General features: G+C 34.8%; 3 protein-coding genes and 1 long non-coding RNA gene across 5 annotated transcripts in view; 2 read left to right on the top strand and 2 right to left on the bottom strand.

Annotated features, from left to right (window-relative positions):
* Positions 1 to 13,794, top strand: part of LOC135799140 (dopamine receptor 1-like) — a 59,843-nt gene extending 46,049 nt beyond the window's left edge. For both annotated transcript variants that reach the window (XM_065312162.1, XM_065312161.1), the window contains 4 exons: positions 6,656 to 6,761; positions 9,225 to 9,534; positions 10,577 to 10,809; positions 10,995 to 13,794. In XM_065312162.1, coding sequence (XP_065168234.1) covers positions 6,656 to 6,761; positions 9,225 to 9,534; positions 10,577 to 10,809; positions 10,995 to 11,620 — 1,275 coding nt within the window. In that variant the 3' untranslated portion in view covers positions 11,621 to 13,794. The remainder of the gene's footprint in view (positions 1 to 6,655; positions 6,762 to 9,224; positions 9,535 to 10,576; positions 10,810 to 10,994) is intronic.
* Positions 9,957 to 11,003, bottom strand: LOC135799144 (uncharacterized). The gene is made up of 3 exons (XR_010549891.1): positions 10,852 to 11,003; positions 10,109 to 10,791; positions 9,957 to 10,050 (listed from the first exon to the last, which is right to left on the bottom strand). It is a non-coding gene; the product is annotated as an uncharacterized lncRNA (long non-coding RNA).
* A 328-nt stretch (positions 13,795 to 14,122) lies between the features above and the next one.
* On the bottom strand, positions 14,123 to 21,080 carry LOC135799138 (methionine--tRNA ligase, mitochondrial-like). The gene is made up of 7 exons (XM_065312160.1): positions 20,939 to 21,080; positions 20,603 to 20,883; positions 18,855 to 19,089; positions 17,840 to 18,092; positions 15,527 to 15,738; positions 14,966 to 15,160; positions 14,123 to 14,818 (listed from the first exon to the last, which is right to left on the bottom strand). The coding sequence occupies exons 1-7, from the start codon at positions 21,030 to 21,032 to the stop codon at positions 14,349 to 14,351; spliced, it is 1,740 nt and encodes a 579-aa protein (XP_065168232.1). The 5' UTR covers positions 21,033 to 21,080; the 3' UTR covers positions 14,123 to 14,348.
* A 112-nt stretch (positions 21,081 to 21,192) lies between these two features.
* The window catches only part of LOC135797950 (uncharacterized), a 1,955-nt gene continuing 741 nt past the window's right edge, over positions 21,193 to 22,406 (top strand). Inside the window, 3 exon segments of the mRNA XM_065310555.1 lie at positions 21,193 to 21,355; positions 21,358 to 21,566; positions 21,568 to 22,404. Of these exon segments, the coding sequence (XP_065166627.1) occupies positions 21,193 to 21,355; positions 21,358 to 21,566; positions 21,568 to 22,404 (1,209 nt within the window).

Here is a 22,406-nt window from a genome sequence, read left to right as displayed (position 1 = left end):
TAAATATCTACATTTGTAAACTTTTGTAAACACTTTGTATGCACCCATCATGCATGTGGTTTGTGTGGTCGTGGTCACATTACGACCTTTCTATGCTCCGCTCGTTTCTCGGCGTAAAATAATGCAAAATGTAGAAGCGCAAGTTTTTTCCGTAAAATTTAATGCCTCACGCTCGTATAGCCATCGATTTTAATTTAATGGCGTTTTACGCCCGCGGCCCATCCGCGATTGCTTTATTGCAATGAAGCGGAAATCGTTTCGAATACACTTTTAATCGGATTCTCTCCACACACACACATTTGACACAAAGAAAAAATCTCTGAAAAGTGACATAAAAATCAAAAAATACTCAAAGAAAAACATAATGCTATAAAATTTAATAAGTCATAAAAATATCAGATTATGCAGTTAAATAAATATTTTTATTACCCGTGCTATCTGCTACCCTTAATAACGTCTCAAACCAGACGAGAGTGGACCGAAACTTCTTTATGTATTAAAGTTTTATTGTCAAAGTTCAATATGAAGACTTGAATATGAAATACTTGTTGTTTATATGCATAAATTCATGAAATTCATGGAATTATAGCCTAGTTATTGGGATAGAAATGATTGAGGTTTAGTTGATGGTGAACCGGGGAAACCCCAATTTAACTTTTGTGGTGGGTCAGCAGAACTTATGAGTAAAGTTGAATACCTTCTATGATGTTGTATGTTCGGACATACGAGTACAATAGAGTAATGTGTGTGCATCGTGCACTATTCGTAAACTTGGGTTATTATTTGTGTGTTATGTGGATTAGAGTTTAATTAAATAAGCTTTCAGCTATGGGTATAGGCTGTAATTATGGAGAAAATTAATATTATTCGGTAGACATCATTTTCCGATAATGGTTGATTATTAGTACTCTACAATTAAATTAATTTGAAAATTTAACTATTTTTGATTTTTATGACTGGATCTATCTATAATATAAAAATGAATTGCAAAATCTGTTGGTAAGCGCATAACTCAACAACGCATATATCAATTGGGCCAATTCTATTTTTAAAATGTTCGTTAAATCCCAAGGATGGTTTTACGGCGAGAAAATTTGAATAATTGCCGGGAAAACTCTAAAACAGACCTTTTCTATAGGATCAAAGTTGGTATTGAGATTCAATCATAGTTATAGTTAAATAGGTGAATCCGAGATGGCGCGCTGAAGTGCATTATTAGCTATTCTTTATATAATCGATTTCTTTGAAATGAAATTGCGAATCTTATTTATAAAATTGACACATACTATGTCTAAAACAAGAGAGTAAAAGCAAATTACATTTTTATTAAACACTACCGGGACAAAGTCGCGGGCAAAAGCTAGTAACAAATATAATTCACAGATACCTTACGAGTAAGCTTTTTGTTTTTTTAAATTGTTTGAAAAAACGCGTTGAATTCTTTATTTTGCTTATAATTTTGCCGCAATTTTTACAATTTTAGAATAACCAGCTTATTTTTTGTTTAGTATTTATTTTCTCTCAATGAAACCACAAAAAGAGCTCTGAAACTATTTTAACTTTAAAAAATGCAGTTTTTGCTATATTTGCAAATCCGGCTTTAATAGACAGATAAAAGCAATAAAATTCGATTTTCCGCCAATTTAATGGCTATTTAAACTTATTGCGGCCTGCAATGAAATTTTTAAAAAAGAAAAAAAAAACTATTCTTTTTATATAAACCACTAAAATCAAAAAAAAAAAAATCAAAAAATGTAAATAAATTTTAAATATTTTAATTTTTAAATTTAAAATTTGAATATGATAATAATCATTATCAATATATAAATAATCATATTTTGATATGGATATCTATCTAAGTATTTAATACAAGTAATAAAATTTATTGTTATAGTCAATATTATTATAGGCCATAAATTTATAAAATATTTATCAGTTTAATGCAAATATTTGATCGCATGTATTTGATAAAATATCAAAACACAATAGAATGATTGTCTGTTGGTCGTAGCATATTAATTTGCTGTAACCCTCCGCGGCACCTGCCTTATCAACAAAAGACAACAACAAAGCATTAATATTCCGTAACACACCGATGTGGTTGGCGATGCTGCGCTGTGTAGAATTTCATTAATTTCAGGTTGACTCGACTCACAAATCTCATCTTGATATAATCAAAATCAAACGCTTAGATTATTATGATTATGCCACCCGTGCTCGCAAATTATACAGCATTCGCACTAATTAATTCATCTGCCATAAAATCACAAATCGGTTTAAATATATGATTTCCCACGATCGATCGATCGATTGTTTTATCTTTAGTAATTTATAACAAGTTCTGGGCATGTTTTGGCGTAATTTACATTTTCATATTAGTAATCAATTTGTTATATTATAAATTGGTATTAATGATGAACGTCTATTTCTTGTACTAATGGTGAAAATAACTATGTTCGGTATTTGTACGGCAAGTCAAGCAATGCGTTTTTATGTAATTTGCGTATAATACTAGCAAAACAAAATAAATTATGAAAAAAATTTGAAGTGAATAAGTAAAAGTAACTAAAGTCAAACAAAAAAGTAACAATATAATTTTTTTCGGTTTACGTGTAAATCATTAAATCTACTTTGATGGAATTTGATATAAACATTGATGGGTTCTTAGAACAGAAGACGGCCTACGGGTAAAAAAGAGGACGGGTTAAAAAATTGGTATAAAGAGTTAATTATAGTCATACTTAAATAATTGAATCCGAGATGGCGCTAAAGTGAATTATTTACATTTTTATTTCTTTACCATAAAATGGCATATCTATAACATAAATACATATTATTTTCTATTTTCACCTTGAAAGTATTGTTTTCTTGGCTTTGAGACAAAAAAAAATGTTATTTTAATCACGGACGTTGGCGATTAATCTTGGGATCGTGGCTAAAGTACATTAGTCACGGGTTTTAGTCACGGTTAGTCACAAGTTCATATTATTCAATTTTAATCCTGATTTTTTAGGGTGAAAATTTAAACAATTTAACAAAAACACTACCAAATTTCCACTAATTGAATACACATGAAAGTTTTCAAGTACAAATACATAATGTGCATGCAATTATAACACAATTAAAAAGATTCCCCAACATCCGAATGAATTTCGCTCCCTTGCACATAGTGAGTACATTGCGATTACAAGTGAGTTTTAATTATGTTCCTATGTGCTCCAACAGAGAGAGAGCATCAAACTAAGCATACGTGCAATTTTTATTGTTGCACTGCGCCAACATCACCAGCAAGCAATTGAAAGTTTAATGCATAATTTAATTACTACAAGTAATTAAAACTTAGAATCCACTCAAAATTATATTAAATTGAATAATATAGTTATTCATTAATGTGAAACACTTTGTATCTTAATTATAATTCCAAAATATTGCTTTGAATAGGTAGGTACTTGTTATTATCCCAAACAGAAATATTTCATGTTTGCCGCTCGTTAGTCAATTACACCACACCAACCCGAATCCATCCCCAGTTGAAGTTGTTGTGTACTGTGTTTATTAAATATGCGAAAAGCCGAGCTGGCGTTTTTTTTTTTTTTCATTTCACTCCCACAGCGCCACGCCGGCAAAACGGCAAAACCTCTCGGGATTAAACAAAGTGCACGCTCGTTCAGCGTGCGGATATTTATTAATATGCAAATAATCTGCCACAGCATAAAATGCAACAGCGTGATAGTGATGTGTTGATTTGGGATTTTAACGAGAATCAACACTGACATGTTTTCGCCATGACTTTGATTCGAAAACTATAGGCAACCTTATATACATACCTAATACAATGAATTACACTATACACATGTATACGTATTGTTGGTTGCCTATAGTATGGTATTCTCTACGTTTGAGAGTGTATGGCAGCGTGTAAATAAAACAAGTGTTCATTAACGTTCGCCGCTCGTCTCCACAGCGATACACACGCTGTTTAACGACGTCTCGTTAACGAGATTTTTTCTGCTTGTGTTTCCTCGAGGGCGAGCATTTGCGTTTCTTGTTGTGGTGGTGGTGGTCTATGCGGGATGAAATGTAAATATCTTAGCGGTGCGTTGCAATTTGCGCTGGGAAATGGCCAATTACGTTTGCATTTCGACAATAATGTCCGAGTGTAATTAAAAACGAACTCATTCAAGAGGCTTTAATTTTTCAAGATGAAATTTTACAACAAAAAGCACTCAAGGTAATTATTATTATTCTAATTGATAATAAAACGTTAAAAATTCAAATTTTTAGGTTAGGATATCATTACACAAGATCAAAGCATAAAAAGTGAGGTTAGTTTAGTTTAAAAGGTAAAATCAACCGGTTTTATGTGCCGGAAAAGTTCCTGGGTACAAGTTTCACTTAAACAAGACCGAAAAGGAAGCAAACGCATCCATGAACCAAACGGAAGCACCTCGAGTGTGTTCAACATGTGGAGGATGTGAATGTGCAAATATCCAGTTGTCGTTTCCGTCAGTCATTCCTATTGTACTTTCAGTACACTAAATTCCCTATATGCTAAAGTGCTAAAATACTTACCAAAGTCAATTAAATACCTTCTATTGTTTTACTTGTAGATGCGTTGGTGTGACTGCGCATGCGCATAATAAAATGCTAAATGGTAAACGCAAATGATTCAATTTAAATTGATTTAATAATATAGGCACCGCGCGCCTCGTATTGCGGCAATATTGAGAAAATTGCTATTCGCATTCATAAATTGAGCATAATTTGAAACTTGTCGTAAAATGAACTCGACGCGAGCGAATAAAAAGCGTGCCTAACGTCCCGCTCGAATTTAATGATTCCCCGAATGGGAAACTATGACGACCAGTGAAATAAGTGATTTTACATTTCATTGATCATATAAAACAAAGCAGAAGATGAAAATGAAGAAGTATTATATTACTATTAATATAGGCAACCAAATATACACATTAAAATATACTAGGTAGTTGTATAGAATTGAATATTGGTGTAAATGTAATTTGTATGATTATGTGTATAGAATATTCCTCCTCTCTCGTGTGATGGTATAGTGTACATCGGCAGCTCGCGCTTCGATTCCAATCAATCTCAATTATTGCCGCTGCCATTTCGACGGACGTCCAACTAGGTTAGGCTTTAATTGATAACATAATCAACGCATTGATTTTCGATATCACGTTAAGCGGAAACCTAATTGCGCGATTACGGCGGTACTGCGCAACGCGAAATTAATTGCCAGCGCTTGCCGGGCTTACGCTGCGAGTGGATGTGTACTATATTACGGGATTGCAGATGGCGGGGCTTGATACAACAAACATTTAGACAATGTATTGTATTATTGTTTGAGGACGGTTAATCATACGGTGTACTAAGAGCCGAGTAGGTTTACAGTATGTTCATTGGTATGATACTTGTATGATGGTGTTTGGTGTTTGGGGTTCTGTGGGATTCAAGATTCAAGATGGACGCTTGTGCAACAAGCAATGAAATCTAATTAGAGAATTACATTCGACTAATATTATTGTATTGCGGTTTTAATATAGGTATCACTTAAAATGTAATTTGTTTTTACTCTTTTGTTTTAGACATAGTATGTGTCAATTCTATCAATAAGATTCGCAATTTTATTTTAATTAAATCACTACATAGTATAAAGTAAAGTCGCTTTTTTTTCCGGTCCCTTTGTTCGCTTAAATATTTGAAACTACGCAACGGATTTTGATGCCGTTTTTTTTAATAGATAGAGTGATTCAAGAGGAAGGTTTGTATGTATAATAACATCCATTAAATAGTGGAGAAGTACTGTTATTTTTGAGGTTTCTAATGTGATGTCGTAAATACAAAGTTTTCGATTATTCCCGTCTGCTCTTTGTGCGATGCTTCGTAGCTTCCTCCAAGCATATACGTGTGTATGTGTGTATGTGTGGGTTGAAGTTGACCGGTTGATGTTTTTGTTTGGAGAAGGAAAGTCGCTTTCTCTGTCTGTCTCTTTGTATGCTTAAATCATTGAAACTACGCAACGGATTTTGATGCGGTTTTAACTTCCGTGCGAAGCCGGGGCAGGTCGCTAGTTAATTATATAAAGAATAGCTAATTAATGCACTTCAGCGCGCGCGCCACTAAAACTATGATTCAATTTCAATGCCAACTTTTATCCTATAGAAAAGGCTGTCTTTAGGGTTTTCCCGGCAATTATTCGAATTTTTCTCGCTGTAAAACCATCCTTGGACTTTAACAAACATTTTAAAAAGAATTGGCCAAATTGGTCGAGGCGTTGTTGAGTTATGCGCTTACCAACAGATTTTGCCATTCATTTTTTTATTATAGAGAATTAATAATTTCAATCATGAATATTATCATCCATATTGACGTTATTGTAGAAAATGCATTCGCAGCACGCTGTTCTGTAACATTTGATTACATGCACAAATCGTAATTGCGCAGGTGTAACCGCACCTGCCACAAACAGATATTTATGTAAACCGAATCCAATTGACATTTGTAATTACAATTTCTTGGATGTCATCGGCGCCTGTTGCCACCCTATCGCAATTTCGCAATGCAAAAACGTCGAAACAATGAAGAGTGACATAATAATCTCATTTTTTCTTTACTCTTTTCCTCTTTTTTTTAGCTGCTGGTGAACAGCTCCACCGTATTCCCACCGGAGGAGGATGGGTTCGAGCCGAACACGCTGGGGGATCCTAGCCATGTCACCATGATGTCAATATTATTAGTCGGTAAGTTTATTTTACACCTTTTAGTATTAAATTATTGAAAATACATTTGTAAATGCAATTAAATAATAAATTAATAAGGAAAAACTTGAAAAAAAATTAATAATTAATTTTAGCAGACATTTTTTCATGAAAGGAATAAAAGTGAGCAAAAATTACGTCAAAAATTACCAGGTGAAGCTAAGAATTAGCTTTAAAAATAGCTTTTTCTTCAAAAAATAATAATTTAAATATATACCAAGGAAAAAATAATTTTTTACAAAAGTTTCAAAAAAATTTATAAATCTAAGAATAACAAAAATTAATGAGTATAAAATCCATGCAAATGCCCAATTGTGATGATTAATTTTTTGCTAAATGTAGGAGTATAAAATTGAATATTTTTAGGGTATAAGCGTAAATTGTTGCGTTAAACGCAGCGCATTCCCATTTTTAGGCCGCCAAACATCTGTTATTTAATTATCATGGTCTTTTTGGGTTGTAAGCCGGCCGTATCGTGCGTCGCGACGTGCCAGAAGGCCGGTTTGCGGCTTTTAAGCTCGGGTAGCAGGATTAACGATGTTGGATGTTAGATGCTGGTCCTTTATTTCGCTGTATTTATAACACTGAAAGCTAAGTCTTAATGTCAATGTTGATTGGAAAAACCAAATACAAGAAAAAAGTTTATATCTTTAAAAAACTTTGAAATAAACTTGATGATAAAAGAATATTCCGTTATTTTTGGAGTAGTTTTTCATAAAAAAGAATAAAATTGAAACATTTTTGTCATTTTCCGGTTGAAAATGTTCATGTTTGTGTTTTGCGTTTTTGGAAATCCAATAATTTGATTGACATATTGGTTACAATTAGTAAACAATCTGCGGTATGAAATTTTAGCATTTTTTAGTTTTTTTTTTATTCATAAATTTTGCACAAAACAATGCAACAGGTTTTTATCCCTACTAATATTATAAATGCAAAAGTCCTGATGTTTGTTACACTTTCACGCAAAAACTACTTAACCGATCATCATGGAAATTTGTACACATATTCTACACATATTCTTAGTGGTTCCGGAATGGTTATATTATCTTTATTATAAAATAAAGAAATTGTTTAACCAATAATACCTCTGCATCTGGCTATTTGACTACTTTAACGCCATCTAGCATTCCAACAATGAAGCTCAAACCTAAGTACTATAGTACCATCACACTGTATTATCACACTGTATTACCGACAGCTACGTCAACATCAAATTCAATTGACTACACTATGGAGACTGTACACTATATACTTCCATATACTTTCAGCCATTTTAAACCTCCGCCATTCTACTTCATTGTTACTTCTTCTGTGACTACAGACGCGTACGGAAGCAACTTCATTATTTTAGATATTCGCGAGCGAAGCCGCGTGTTAGCTAATAACTTTATAATTCTCAAATCATGTTTTACATTTTAGTCAAATTAGGGGAATATTTATAGATTTTGTCCTAAAAATGTGTAAAAATGTAAATTTTCTACAAAAAAATCTAATTTTCTAACAAACTTTCTGAAATTTTGTCATATTTTTCATTATGCATCGTTTTTCATCTATGAAAGTGAAACTAGACCAATCATGTTATATTTAAATGTTAAAATATAACACTACACGCTGAACAATAGACGAGAATAATTACATTTTTTTGATATTATCGTGATTTTGAATAAAATATTTTTCATTTAAAATTCAAACTATTTTATGACTTCAGAAATAAAATTTTCGCAAAAAAAGCGCACTATTCAAATATTCACATTCCACTCACATTTTTCTTCGTTTTATTCTAGATTTCTTTCTTTTTCTTTTTCTTAACATATTCTAAACTGAATTGTAGAAACTTGTCGACTATTGCATGGAATCCTCGATGCGTTTTACTCGTACTCTGCTCGAAGTGATTTATTCAAAACATCCGATTTCCCACAAAACCAACCGATACACTCTCCACTATCGGGCAGCAATTCTTCGCCATCTTCGCCGCGTGTGTCTCGAGCACGTCCTTCCGAAAATAAACACACATTTTCGCGATTTACAACATCGTAAAACGCTTCTCATCTCGGATCATAGAGCAAACACACTTGTTACACGATTCCACGATTTCCGCCCCCATTGTCGGCATACATTTTGAATACACACCCAGTCTGCGCCGTGTACACAGGCGACGTTTGTTCACATCTCGATTGAAAATTTACGACTCACGTGCTCTGGACGCCCGACCAAATAAAGAATGTATTACCCTCAACTGCAATACGAGCGAAATAAAAATAAAAAACATTTCAAACTCGTATAGCATTTAAAGCTTAATATAAAAATTCCTTCGCTTTGATCCGCCGCATTTTCTCATACATATTTAATTAAATTTTTCATTAGATTAAATTAAATCCAAAACAAATACAAACTTTTTTTGTATCAACCAATCTTACCTACAATTTTGTTTTAATTTTGCAGGAATATTTCTATCCGTGTTAATCTTCCTGTCGGTGGCCGGTAACATCCTCGTATGTGTCGCCATCTACACAGACCGAGGCCTGCGCCGCATCGGCAATTTATTCTTAGCCTCGCTGGCGATCGCCGACCTGTTCGTCGCGTCGCTGGTGATGACGTTCGCCGGCGTTAACGATCTGCTAGGATACTGGATATTCGGCGCTGAGTTTTGCGACACGTGGGTCGCCTTCGATGTGATGTGCTCGACAGCGTCAATACTCAACTTGTGTGCGATCTCATTGGATCGATATATTCACATTAAGGATCCTTTAAGGTAAATATTATTCTGTTTTTGAATTCGCCCAGTATAAGTACATGCATGCTGAAATGTAGGTTATGTATGAATAGGAAAGATAATATTATTTGATTTCTGCATTGAATTCATGGGAAAAATTGCATTTTGTTGATATAGTATCAATGGAGGATGATTTTTAGATGTTATGACTTGTATTTTTATGATTTTTAAGGTTATGATAGTTATTCTGGTGATAGAAATGTAAATTTCTAGTTTTTTGTTTGTTTATGACGCTTTTACTCAAAAACTATTTAAGTAATTTTGATAAATTTTGATATGAAGGTAGTTTTGATCAAGGAGGAGCTAATAGGATACTTTTTGTCACAAAAATGTAACTTGAAAGCTCTAAAATTAAGAATTAAGGTTATTTTTGACATACTATTAGTATTAGTTACTTAATTCACACCCAGATGGCGCTGGTATGCAATACTTGCATTTCCTATTACTTTAGACTAAAATTTCCAATCTTTTTGGATGACTTGGCAGAAAATATATCTGAAAAACAAAAAAGTTATTATTACCTATTAATTTAGCACCCTATATATTTAGGTACCTTTCTTGTTAATTCCAAAATTGTGAAATGATGAATGTGTAAATTCCACAACTCGCCACTTGACAACGAATTGACTATGAATAATAACCGCCCATCGGATGTGTTTACCCCAAATATGATGAACGCACCGAATGCAGAATATAATTTCATTCCAATTGTGGATTAAACTTGGCCGTGATAACTTTGCGGTGTGGACTTGTTGAAGCGTCGAACCGCGCGAGCGCACAATGACGCGCTTCACATTAATCCCCGAATTCAGCGTGCGGTGCTGCGTTTTGCGAAATTGACACCAATTAGCCGGCAAACTTCTAATTACTTTCGACAATTCAATTTACAAATGATGAATTCGTTAGTATATGAATTCCTCGCTTGAAGCTAATCAAAATCACACACAATCGTGTGCTTCGTGTGTTCGTCCTGCAGGCGTAATCCGCTCTCATTGTAAAGTTTGCTTCTATTGTTGAACAGGTACGGTAGATGGGTGACGAGACGCGTCGCCGTTGGCTCCATTGCGACGATCTGGCTGGCATCGGCGCTGATTTCGTTCGTGCCGATTTCGCTCGGCTTGCATCGACCGCCACAACCGACCGTTTACCACGCCGGCGGGCAGAACTATCCCACTTGCGCCCTGGACTTGACGCCGACCTACGCTGTCGTCTCCAGTTGCATCTCCTTCTATGTACCTTGCATCGTCATGTTAGGTAAGCACACACATACAAACACTCAACTAAAACTATACTTACTTAATTAATAAGTTTTAATTGTCAGCACACAATATTTGCTCGAGTTTCACAAATAATGTCGAATCACTCTTAGGTTATACTAAACTGTGAATTCAATTTTGGTGTATATTGGGTTGCCTATTGTTAAGGTTATGTGTGTTTAGGAATCTACTGTCGGTTGTACTGCTACGCACAGAAGCACGTGAAGAATATTCGTGCAATCACGCGCCCTATTGAAATCCCACCCGGAACCAGCCGAAGGAAAACGATGAAATTGAAGAAAGCGAATAAAGCTCTGCATATTCATCTGCACAGTCATCACAGCTCGCCGTATCACGTGAGCGATCACAAGGCGGCCATTACTGTCGGTATAATCATGGGCGTGTTTCTTATTTGCTGGGTGCCGTTCTTTTGCATTAACATTGTCGCTGCTTTCTGCAAAACATGCATCCCAGACATAACCTTCAAGATACTCACGTGGCTCGGCTATTCCAATTCAGCATTCAATCCAATCATCTACTCCATCTTCAACACTGAATTTCGTGAGGCGTTCAAACGCATTTTAACTACGCATTATCCCGACTGGTGTCGCTGCGGGTATCAGTCTGTGTCACTGAAGACCAACGACAAGTTCATCACCGACTACGGCACGAAAACCGTCATTGTCAATACGCGTCGCAATGGCTCCTTTGGCGAATTCTCCAGTGAACATCTGAGTGCTGAATCAGTACGGCAGACGCGCGTGAATTCAGCGGAAAAGGACCTCAACGAGGACGTCAGCGCTATTTGACAGGATGGCGGCGACTTTAACGACACTATGGTTTAAATACAAAAACTGCAAAACTTTGGCGTGAGGTATTTAGAAACAAACAAATTTTAAACGGGCTGTGCGTTAAACACGTTAACATAAGTTATTTAATCTCCATCTGCAGCTGGAACTGCGTTTTAAACTATAGAGTTTATTGTGTCGCGTGGTTTTTTGAATGGTGTGCATGACTTATTGCTCAACTTTAAGCTCTCTCATAAATTCATCGTGCGCAAGCTGTAGAAGTGCGCAGTAAGGACAATTTATTGCGACTTGATATATACGTTTATAGCTTGTTCATTGACGATATGATATGTTATATTTTATTCTCCTTATCGTGTTACTACTTTTATTGCGGATGTTAAGTTTGATGTTTTATTCAAAGATAATTTGTTTAGAAATTTTATCTTTTGACATAAACATGGTTAGAATATTTAAAATAATGTTGAAAACAGAATATTTAAATTAATTTTTATTTTTTTATGTAAATTTTGTTTTTGAACATTTTAATTTAATTTTCTCTTTAAATTTCCACAAAAGAGTTAATTACTTTTGTATTTTTTGTAGAATATTCCACATTTTATTTAAATTTACACTGTTTTCAATTAAAAACGAAATCAATTCCACGCAATCATCTAATGACAAAATGACAATTGCGAAGCTTAAACAAACAGCAATTTAAATTATTATTTTGTGTTCACATTCGCAGTGAGAGCGCTCGACGCGCTTCAATTGCCCGTTAACTCTGCAACAATATTCATTCATTAATTATACAGCGAATTATACCTATATACAGTAGATGCAGTCATTATCGGACGGGGATGTCGGGGTATAAATCACTCGATCATGGAACGAATGCAAATTGTTTATCGAAATTAAATTTCCGTTTGTGCACGGCGTTATTGCGCAGTTACATCGTTTTTGTCATAGTCATTTGCTTCATTATACAAATGGGAATAATTTCACACTATCATAACAAAAGGAAATGTAATATCACTGTTATTAACAGGAACTTTCATAACTAGCTGTCCGGGTTAATTAATCACTTGATTTTATTAAGTTATGGTACAAAATATTTAAAAAAAACATGTGCGCATGCGCAAGAATTATGACATTTTCTAACTGAACTGTCAAAAAATTTGACAGAATTTGTACATGTCAAATGACATAACCATTTTTTTCATCTTTTTAAATTTTTTTCTAAATTTTTTTCAATTTTTTGTTATTTTAAGCAAAGATAAATCAAATTTAGACGTTATTTTATTAAATTTTATGCCTAATACAGCATATCATAACATATCAATACACCACAGTCACTAACCTCAAAAATTTTACTTCATATTTTATTAATTTGTATAAAATAATCGCAAATGTAAATAACGACCATTGTAAATATTTACTCATATACATAAAAAATGTTAGCTCTATTTGATGGAACGACTAAGAAAAAGAATCACAGGGTTTACTTACGAAAACATAAATTAATATGAAACCAAATAACGATGCTGTCAATGTAAATATAAACTAAATCATAAAACACTAATCAAATAGCTGCAAACGTTGTATTGATTGGCATACTTACTAGCAATTAAGAACAATCAAATGTTACATATCTGAAAAGTCTATAATCCAATGAAGTCCGTACTTTAAGTTCAACGCTGACCTAGATGCAGAAGAACAATGTTTAAACTAATGTAAATGTTAATTTTTTTAACTTATTGACCGTGTATGAGCGTGAATGCAACCACTATTTGTATTTGTATATAAATGTTCATTGTGTAAGAGATATAGCAAAATATTTGACATGTTTTTTCACTTGTTGAGCGTTAAGTTTCTAAGTTTTAACATCATTTCGTATTTATTGTGTACATATACTTCAGATTAGAGTCTATTCTTTATAAATATGTGTGATAACTAACCAATGTGTATATTAACATGAAATTACTTAAAAGAAATAACAACTGGTACGTGTGTTGAGGTGCGATGGATAGAAAATGTACTAAAATTATAAAATTATGAATGTTTTATACCCTCCAAAGCAAAGACAAACAAAAACAAATTATGATATAATATTATAAGACAGAAAACTATTGAATGTCAAAGCGTAGATGTAAATATGATACAATGATGATGCAATAAAGAAAAACATGTAAATTTTATTCGTTTTTTAGTTATTTGTGTGTTTGGTATACACAAGAGTGGGAGGTTATTTGGTGTATATTTGGTTGCCTATACAAATCGTGTTGTATTTTCTAGAAGTTGTCACTCCGGGTCATGTTTTATCTTTTTTAGCGTAAAATACAATAAAAACAACATAAAAATAGTGTAAAGTTGTATACAACGTTTAATAATAGTGGTAAGTTTAATGTTCTATATAATTTATCGCTGTAATTTAATAATTTGATTGATTTTAGTTGAAAAATACGTTTCTCTAACATAACCTCAATGTTTCATACAACCGATGCGTGAGTTGGTAAAAAAGGTGAGTTTTTCCTTTGTATCTTTTTATTTTATTTAATGGAAACACAATAAAATGGATTTATTTTCCATTCTACATCGCTAATATCTCATTCACGCTCTTGATAACATCTTAAAATGCGCCGACAAGAAAAGCGATTTAAACGATTTCTCGCCTATCGCGCCTCATCTCGCCGCTAAATTCTTCAAAGTCGTAATTTTCGCTCTCCTCACCCCACTGCACAGTTACACGCAGTTACATCTCCTTCACCAGCTTCGCCTCGTTGATTTCCGTCGTCACCTTCGGCTTTTTTTCCTTGTTACCCTTGACTTTCGTGCGTTTCGCCGGCGGGATTTCGGCGTCGACGACGATGCGCTTGAAGAGCACGCCGGAATCAGACGCAAGTTGTCGCGATTGAACGCTGGCATCGCGCCAGGACAATTTCGTTACGTGCGCCCAGCGCCGCGCGCCGCTCTCGATATTAATTCGATTTAATAAATTCGCTGCGATGTTCGGCACGATGGGTTGCAGGACGATGCCGCACACGCGCAGCGTCTCGAGTGCTACGTGCAGCACGGCGTTGAGCTCGCGGCGTCGCTCCGTTGACTTTTTCAATTCCCACGGCTTCAGCGTCTCGAAGAACAGATTGGCGCAATGAAGAGTCGCTATTGTCGCGTCCACAACTTTATAGAAATTGTGTTCGGTGTAATGTTTCTCAGCCAATTCTAAACATCAACACCAAAATACAAAATAAAAAAAATAAAATTTTTACTTTTAAAATTATTTGATTTGTAATGTAGTGTAGCGTGACACTTGACACTTTACATAAGAAAACTAGATTCGGAGAGATAAATTTGAAATCGATTGCGTACCTGGCAGCTGAGCGACAGACGCCATGAGTCGCTGCGTCACGTCCAAGGCGGAAATTATCCTGAGGGCTTCAGGCTCGAGGGCCGGAAACACTTGCTCCGGATTGAGCGCCACGCCGCAGCACCGACTCAATAGGTTGCCGAGCGTGTCCGCCAATTCGGAATTTAATATTCGCAGCGCCTTCGTTTCACTGTAATCTGAACAAACAGCATTCAATTAACATAAATTGGATTACAATTAAATACATATAAGATATTAGTATAGGTGGCGCTGGTAACACTTTCATAACCTAGTTACTACTGAAGTGTTAGTTACTACACTTATAACTCATGAACGGCTGGATAGATTTTGATGATTTAAGATTTTTTGGACTCGTCTGCATCCCGAATAAGAGAATAACTATTAAAATATTAAAAATTGTTAGTAAAAAAGTGTTAAATACGAGATTAAAATTTGAATTGAGATTTTATCATAGTTATAGTTGAATAATCTTATTGATGAAATCGACACATAAAACTTTTTTTTACTAAAAACTACTTTTAAATAAAATATAAAAATCATACTTCCGTCACTGTGAGCTACACCTTCACGTAGCAGAAAGTACCGAAATCCATCCGGCGTGTAAGTCGTGCTCCGGTCGATTGGGCAGACGACGTTGCCCTTCGACTTGGACATCTTCTCACCGTCGACGGTCCAATGCGAATGGCAGAGTATCGAACGCGGCGGCTCCACATCCGCTGCCATTAGAAACGCAGGCCAGTAAATCCCGTGAAATCTGCGCGAAATAAAAATATAAAATATACACTTCCAAAGCCGATCTTTTTCTCTCCCAGCTCGTCCAGAAAATAAAACCAAGAAAAAATTGAAACTAAATTTCATATAAATGTAAATGATATCAATTTGCGATGCAGGCCAAAGCCGAAACTTGAGCGCGCTTACTACAATACATGCAATAAAATTGTAAATTTAATAATATACAGGCTGTTGATGCGGCTTCCGGGTGCGCGAAGGGAGTTTATTTTCCGGTCACCAAACTGGGTGCGCGTTTTCAATTAAACTTCCAGGCCTCCGCCAGCATTGCATTAACTATAACTGTCATTTGGACCAGATGTTTATTAAAAATTAATTTGTAGATATATTTTGGAATTTTAATGATTTAAAATTAATATTTTGAATTTTTTCACACGAATTTTGGTGAAATATAAAATGTGAATTTGAGTGTGTTTTTGTATAGTTTGTTTCTGTTTTCACGCAAAAACAACTTCTAGAATCCAATTTTGATACATTTTAGTTTAGAAATATTTTATTGAGGAAAAAGCAAATAGGCCACTTTTGCTGCAAAAATATAAACTAGCGTAAAATAAGTGCATGAAAGCTAAAAAATGGCTTAATCCATGACCAGTATTTCTAGAAAATGCATCATTAAATATCATTTAATCGAATAAATTTATGATTTTAATGTTCTTGGATAATTTTGGTAATACTTTGAAACATGAATCTATAATTTAAAAAAGGAATCGCAAAATCGGTACGCGTATTAAATCTACAACGCCTTGATCAATTTGGCCACCCTTTTTAAAATGTTCCGTTAAACTAAGGATGGTTTTATTTATGAGAAAAATTCCACATCACTCAGGTACAGGAAAATTTAAAAGACAGCCCTTTCACAAGAAAAAAGTTGTTAAATAAAATCTAACCGCAAGTTATAGTTGAATATGTTGTATTTAACTGAGATAGCAAGCGCTGACGCAATAATATTAGCACTCTTTATTTAATTAATTTCTGCTAAAATAGTACCTGCGAATCTTATTGGATAGAATTGACATATACCTACAGTCTTAGAACAAGAGAGTAAAACGATTTTATACTTTTAGTTCAAATACTACCGGGACGAAGTCGCGGGCTAAAGCTAGTACGAAAATATATAAAACATAAAAATGATATAAAAATTAACTTGGCAAAATATTAACTTTTTGATTAAACTAGAATTAAATTGAATTTCTCATGCAATCATAAACTTAATCTTTTAAACCTTAATCACATTAAAACAATTACAAAACAAAAATACTTCCTGCCTATTATATTTTCTCAATAATTGACTCCTAAACGACCCAGCAGCAATAACGAAGAGACCATAAAACGTCGCGAGATTTACGAGCCGCGCTGCCGTTTAATTAAGCAGTATCCTCGTTAGACGCGCCGACCCAACAGCAAACTCGTAATTATTGAGTTAGCACTGCTGCTACTCTGTTATTATACGCATATATACCACTTTGGTATACTGGAATAACACTACCAGCAAAGTTAAAAAGTCCACACATTGCGAAACAGTGCTTATCACAATGATAAAACAAACAAATAAACAAATCTGTTATTTAGTAGCGTGCTATCAAGCCTGTTAGGAATATGGCGTTAGTTTTGGCGGAGAAATTTCAAAGTAAGTTTTGTATAAGACCCAAAAGTCCTCGAAAGTCCTCTCCTCGTGGTATTCCGATGTGAAAACACAAGCAAAATTAACTTATGCGACCACAACGCACAACTTGAACTTCGACTTCGTATGTAATTAAACATTAAACGCAAACTAAACAATTTATAACTCACGCATACATAAGATACGAGTAAAATAATATACTCTTTAGAAGCCTATTATTAACCAATGTCTCTTGAGTTAAATTAAATAATAATTTGTTAAAGTAAACATAAAATACTAAAACAGATTGAAAACATGAATAATTCGTGTTTTAAGCGGCTGCTCTTGACGCTTGTGAAAATTTAGTGCCCATCCCTTCACCACCCTCCTCAATAAATCATAATCTCTATAATTTTTTCTTCTCCGCTTGCGTTTTTCTTTTGGCGGTGAGAATTCGTGTACGTACTTTAAAATATCCTTGCCGATGACGTGCAGGTCGGCGGGCCAGTGGCGTGTGTACTCGGGGTGCGGATAGCCGGTGGCGGTTAAATAATTCACCAGTGCATCCAGCCAGACGTAAACGGTCTGCGTATCGTCTTCGGGCACTTTCACGCCCCAGTGGACGCGCGCCGTCGGCCGCGAGATCGACACGTCCGGCACTCCTTCGTCCATCATGTCCAGCAAGATTTTTTGGAATTTTTTCGGTCTGATTGTGTCATCTGTTAGGAGATAAATTATTTAAAATTAGGTGGAGTAGTTTTTTCCTTGCATTTAACATTAAAAAACAAAATTTTAATTTTGAAGTTTGTATTGTTTGAGTTTCTGTATATGTATAAAGCATATTTACTAAGTTATAGAGCTTTTCATGAAGGGAATAAATTAGGCAACTAAAAATACATTGCAAAACTTTTCAATTTGACCACCAGAGGGCTACAAACGTCAAAATGTGGCAGAAACTCTTTATTTTCATGATAAAACGCTTAAGTAAATAACTATATTAGATTGACGTTTAATTTTAACCTTTTTAATGTATTGTGAATTCAAAATACTATATTAACTACTTTAGTAACAGCCGTGCTTAAAGTATCATTTTTGTGCCTCAAAACCGTGATAAATGGCATTTTAAAGACGCAAGTAGAAAAAATACTAATATTGCATCAAAAAATCCCCAAAAACATTACAAATCCAAAAATACTTCTTAATAAAAGTTAAAATTTTTAAATATTTGCCTGAAATTAAAAATAACTTGACTTGACGTTCATTATTGATTTTTTATCATTGTGAAGCCCGGAATAAAACTTATTTAATCCGAAACACTCGAAACTAATAACAAAATGTCAAAGATAATATAACAGCAGCGTATTGCCCGAGGTGTGCCAAGTTGAAACGTTGAAAGTTGCAAAAAAGTTAGCCACCACTTTGCCATTTTCTTCGACAGCGCGCAAGACGCTGCAAATGAACGCGAAAGAAGGCGCACGTACCTTTCAGAATCCACTGTTTGACTTGATCGGCTAATTTGCTTAATCCGAACATGTAATTCTGCTCCTCGGTCCATTCGACTGGATGTCCGCTCTCGGCCGAAACTTTTATCATTTCGCCGGTGCGAGCGGCGGGTGCTTCTTTGAGCTGCGAGTCTGTCAGGAAAGTTTCGTCCGAGACGCAGTACCAGCCGGCGTATTTCGACGAGTAGACGTGACCATTATCTCGGATCGCCCGCTTCGAGAACAAATTTGCTTAGTTTTATTTTTTGGCGGAGAGAAAATATAATGACGTCATGTTCAATGTTCAATTTATTGTCTCCGGGTGATGTAAGAGATTAGAATTAAATTTTAAGTAGAGAGAGGCGAGAATAATGGTACTCGTGGTGGAGTAAAGTTGTCGAAATAAGAAGTGTTCAAAGTTTATGTGCATCGGTTTGGTCCTTCTGCGTCGTATGCCTTGGAGATACCACAGGCCACATTGCACGTACTTCAATCTACTTTCGTGGCACTTTATCAGAGTTGTTTCTAGTTTTCGAGGAGTAGTCCTTTTACAATCTTAGTCGAGTTAAAATATTATGTAGTTAAAAGTTGGCATCTGTTGCATGTTAATATGAGTTTCTACTTTTGGTAAAGAGGAAACATTTATTTGAAAAGTTTTTTTTAAATCTGTGAATATACTTAGTAATTTGCTCAAAAACACGATCATGATATTTATTAGTAATAGGAAAAATTATCTAATTAAATGAAACTTAATTGCCAAATGAATAAAAGGGCATAATTTGACGCTATAAATGAGTAACTGATGAACAAAAGCGAGAGAAAGAAAAAATTGATTTACAGTTGATTTCGGGAAATTTCAGGCACAACTGAGCTCTGTGCGCACAGAGCGCTTGCATTTTAAAGCGATGTTTAACCAGCAAAAAGTGGTGGGGGTAAAAAACGTAAAAACGCAAGCTGCTGGCCCGTAACACCTAAAAGTGCGTTTGTAACAACGAAAATTGTTACAAAAACACAAACATGGGCTAAGTTCTTAATTTTAAGGGTATTTTATTTGTTTGGTGAAAGTTTTTTCTCCGTAATGAATTTTATTGCACCCCTGGGTAAATTTACACGAAATAGTTTTTTCCAAAATTGACAAACCTCGTGAAAACCCCAACATTCAAATCCCCACAGGAGCAATTTAAAAATTTATGCCCCAATGATTTTTCTCCACCTCATTTCCCAATACAAATATTGCAAACCACACATGCTCCATCCTTGCACGACTCCGGGGAATTGTTTGCTTCGACCGCACTGCGCCATTCCCACTAAACGTAAATTAGTTTTGAAAATACACACGAGTACAAAGGAAAAACCACGCAAACTATTTGTTAAAAGTTGATTACTTTCATCAACACCACTCCGAATAACAGTAAGAATACATCATCACTCTGAATAGAATTTTTGTCCATTGTGAACAATTTGCCCCCCAATTGTTTATTTAGGCAATTTTCGTAAGCCTACACACCACACATTCCACCCTCTGGCGATAGGCATCGCAAGTGATTCCGGTTAAATTTAAACGATCCACTTAATTTAATAGCATGATCATGAGAGTGCAATGTGTGCGCCCTCTCGAAGGGACCACAAACGGAATAATTCGCCGAACGGATGGCGCGCACTTCAATCCTTAGTTAATCTTTTCCGGCATTCAAGCCGGTTTAATTACATCATCAAATGTTTCATCAAATTAAATATGTATTACTCACCCAGAAGTGTTGTACAGCCTGTTCATGTGCAGCATCAGTCGTACGAATAAAATCCGTACAATTGACGCTGAATACCTTTGCGAGTTCGCGATATTTATCGGAGATATTCGCGCAGTAAGTTTCCAGCGGTGTGTTGTGTTGTGCGGCGGCTTGTTGGATTTTTGTGCCGTGTTCATCAGTACCGGTGGCGAGTTTGTAATTTTCATGCTTTCCGTACAGCTGCTGCCATCTGCAGGCGGTGTCAGCGATGACGGAACTATATAAGTGGCCAATGTGTGGCGCTGCAATCGTAACACATCGAATCTCGCACTAGAAAATATTTATGCAAGCACTTACATGAATTTACGTAGTAAATGGGTGTTGTAACATAGTAACTTGTTTTTAAATGCTTCAAATTTGACTTGGCGGATTGTATCCAGTGGAGTTTCATTTTTATTTTATGTTTTATTCACTAAAAACTATTGGAAATAGAAGTGGTGGAGGTTAGGCGGTCACTGTTTTTTAAACTGTCAGAGAAGTTTAACCTGCAAATATTGTGATTATTAACGTTGTAAACCTATGCAGAGTGTTTGATTAGAAGAACTTTGAAGATGTTTAATCAAAATGACGCCGAAAAGAAGTTGGATTGGATGTATAAAGGTGCTAATAGTCTGGTGGATCGCGAGGAATATTTACTAGGGCGTACAGTTGATAAGTCATTGGAACAATTGAATGCTGAAGAGAAACAAAAGCAGTTGGGTACAGCTGCTCCTCCAAAAATCATGTGGAACATGAGTGTATTCCGCCGTCGATTCGTGATTATAAACTACAACAACAATTGGCTGAACAGGTTGATCTACAAGCTAAGTTACAGGAAGATCCACTTCTGACAATCAAGAAAAAAGAAGAGGAAACTAGAAGGCAGTTTTTGCAGAATCCTGTGCAGTTGAAAAAATTACAGAAAGCATTGAGTAAACAGGAGAAAAGTCCAAAAGAAGAAGAAGGAATATCTGGATGAGATTCTCATTCAGAAGTTGAAATTATTACAACAGAATAATGATGATTTGGATGACAATGTAATTGATAAAAAAGCTAAAAAGGAAAAAGATTTAGACATTATATTGATGCATAAGTTTAATGCTTTGAAGAGTAAGTTAACTGAAGAAGATTTAAGGGATATTATGGATGGTAAATTGACTGATTCTGATAGTGATGAATCAAGTGATGAAGATGATTCTGATGAACATGTTAGAAACAAAAAGAAAATTAAAGAAAATAAAATCAGAAATGAGAAGAAAGTCAAGAAAAAGAAGAAGAAAACAAAGAAAGAATCTTCTTCTGATTCTTCAAGTAGCAGCAGTTCTGAAGAGGATAAGAAACACAAAAAGAAGAAGAAGAATAAAAAGAAAAGGAAAAAGGAATCTGATTCAGAATCAGATAGTAGTGATTCCGATTCTTCTTCTGATTCAGATGATAAAAGAAAGAATAAATATAAAAACAAAAAGAAAAGTGAAAAGAAAAAGATGAAACATAGAAGAAATCATTCTGAATCAGATTCAGATTCTGATAGCAGTTCAGAAGATGATAAAAGAAAGAAGAAATCAACAAGTAAAAGACATGATGCTAAAAATAACAGTAGACAACGTTCAAGATCTCCAAGAAGAAGTCAAAAAGATAAAAATAAAAAGAACTACGACTCAGATAATGACAATAAACATGCTCACAGGAAACGTGAAGAACAAAACCGTTCAAAATCAAGAAAAGACGATGACAGAAAAGAAAAACATCGTAGGGATAAAGAAAATGAGTCCCGCTCTAGAAATAA

This window comes from Atheta coriaria, unplaced genomic scaffold, assembly GCF_025399875.1.
Source record: "Atheta coriaria isolate IRGN ID8LTWV9N9 unplaced genomic scaffold, Caltech_Dcor_3.1 hic_scaffold_9_pilon, whole genome shotgun sequence".
Taxonomy (NCBI): domain Eukaryota; kingdom Metazoa; phylum Arthropoda; class Insecta; order Coleoptera; family Staphylinidae; genus Dalotia; species Dalotia coriaria.
The sequence above is the reverse complement of the archived record's forward strand: the minus strand, read 5'-3'. Positions and strand labels throughout refer to the sequence as shown.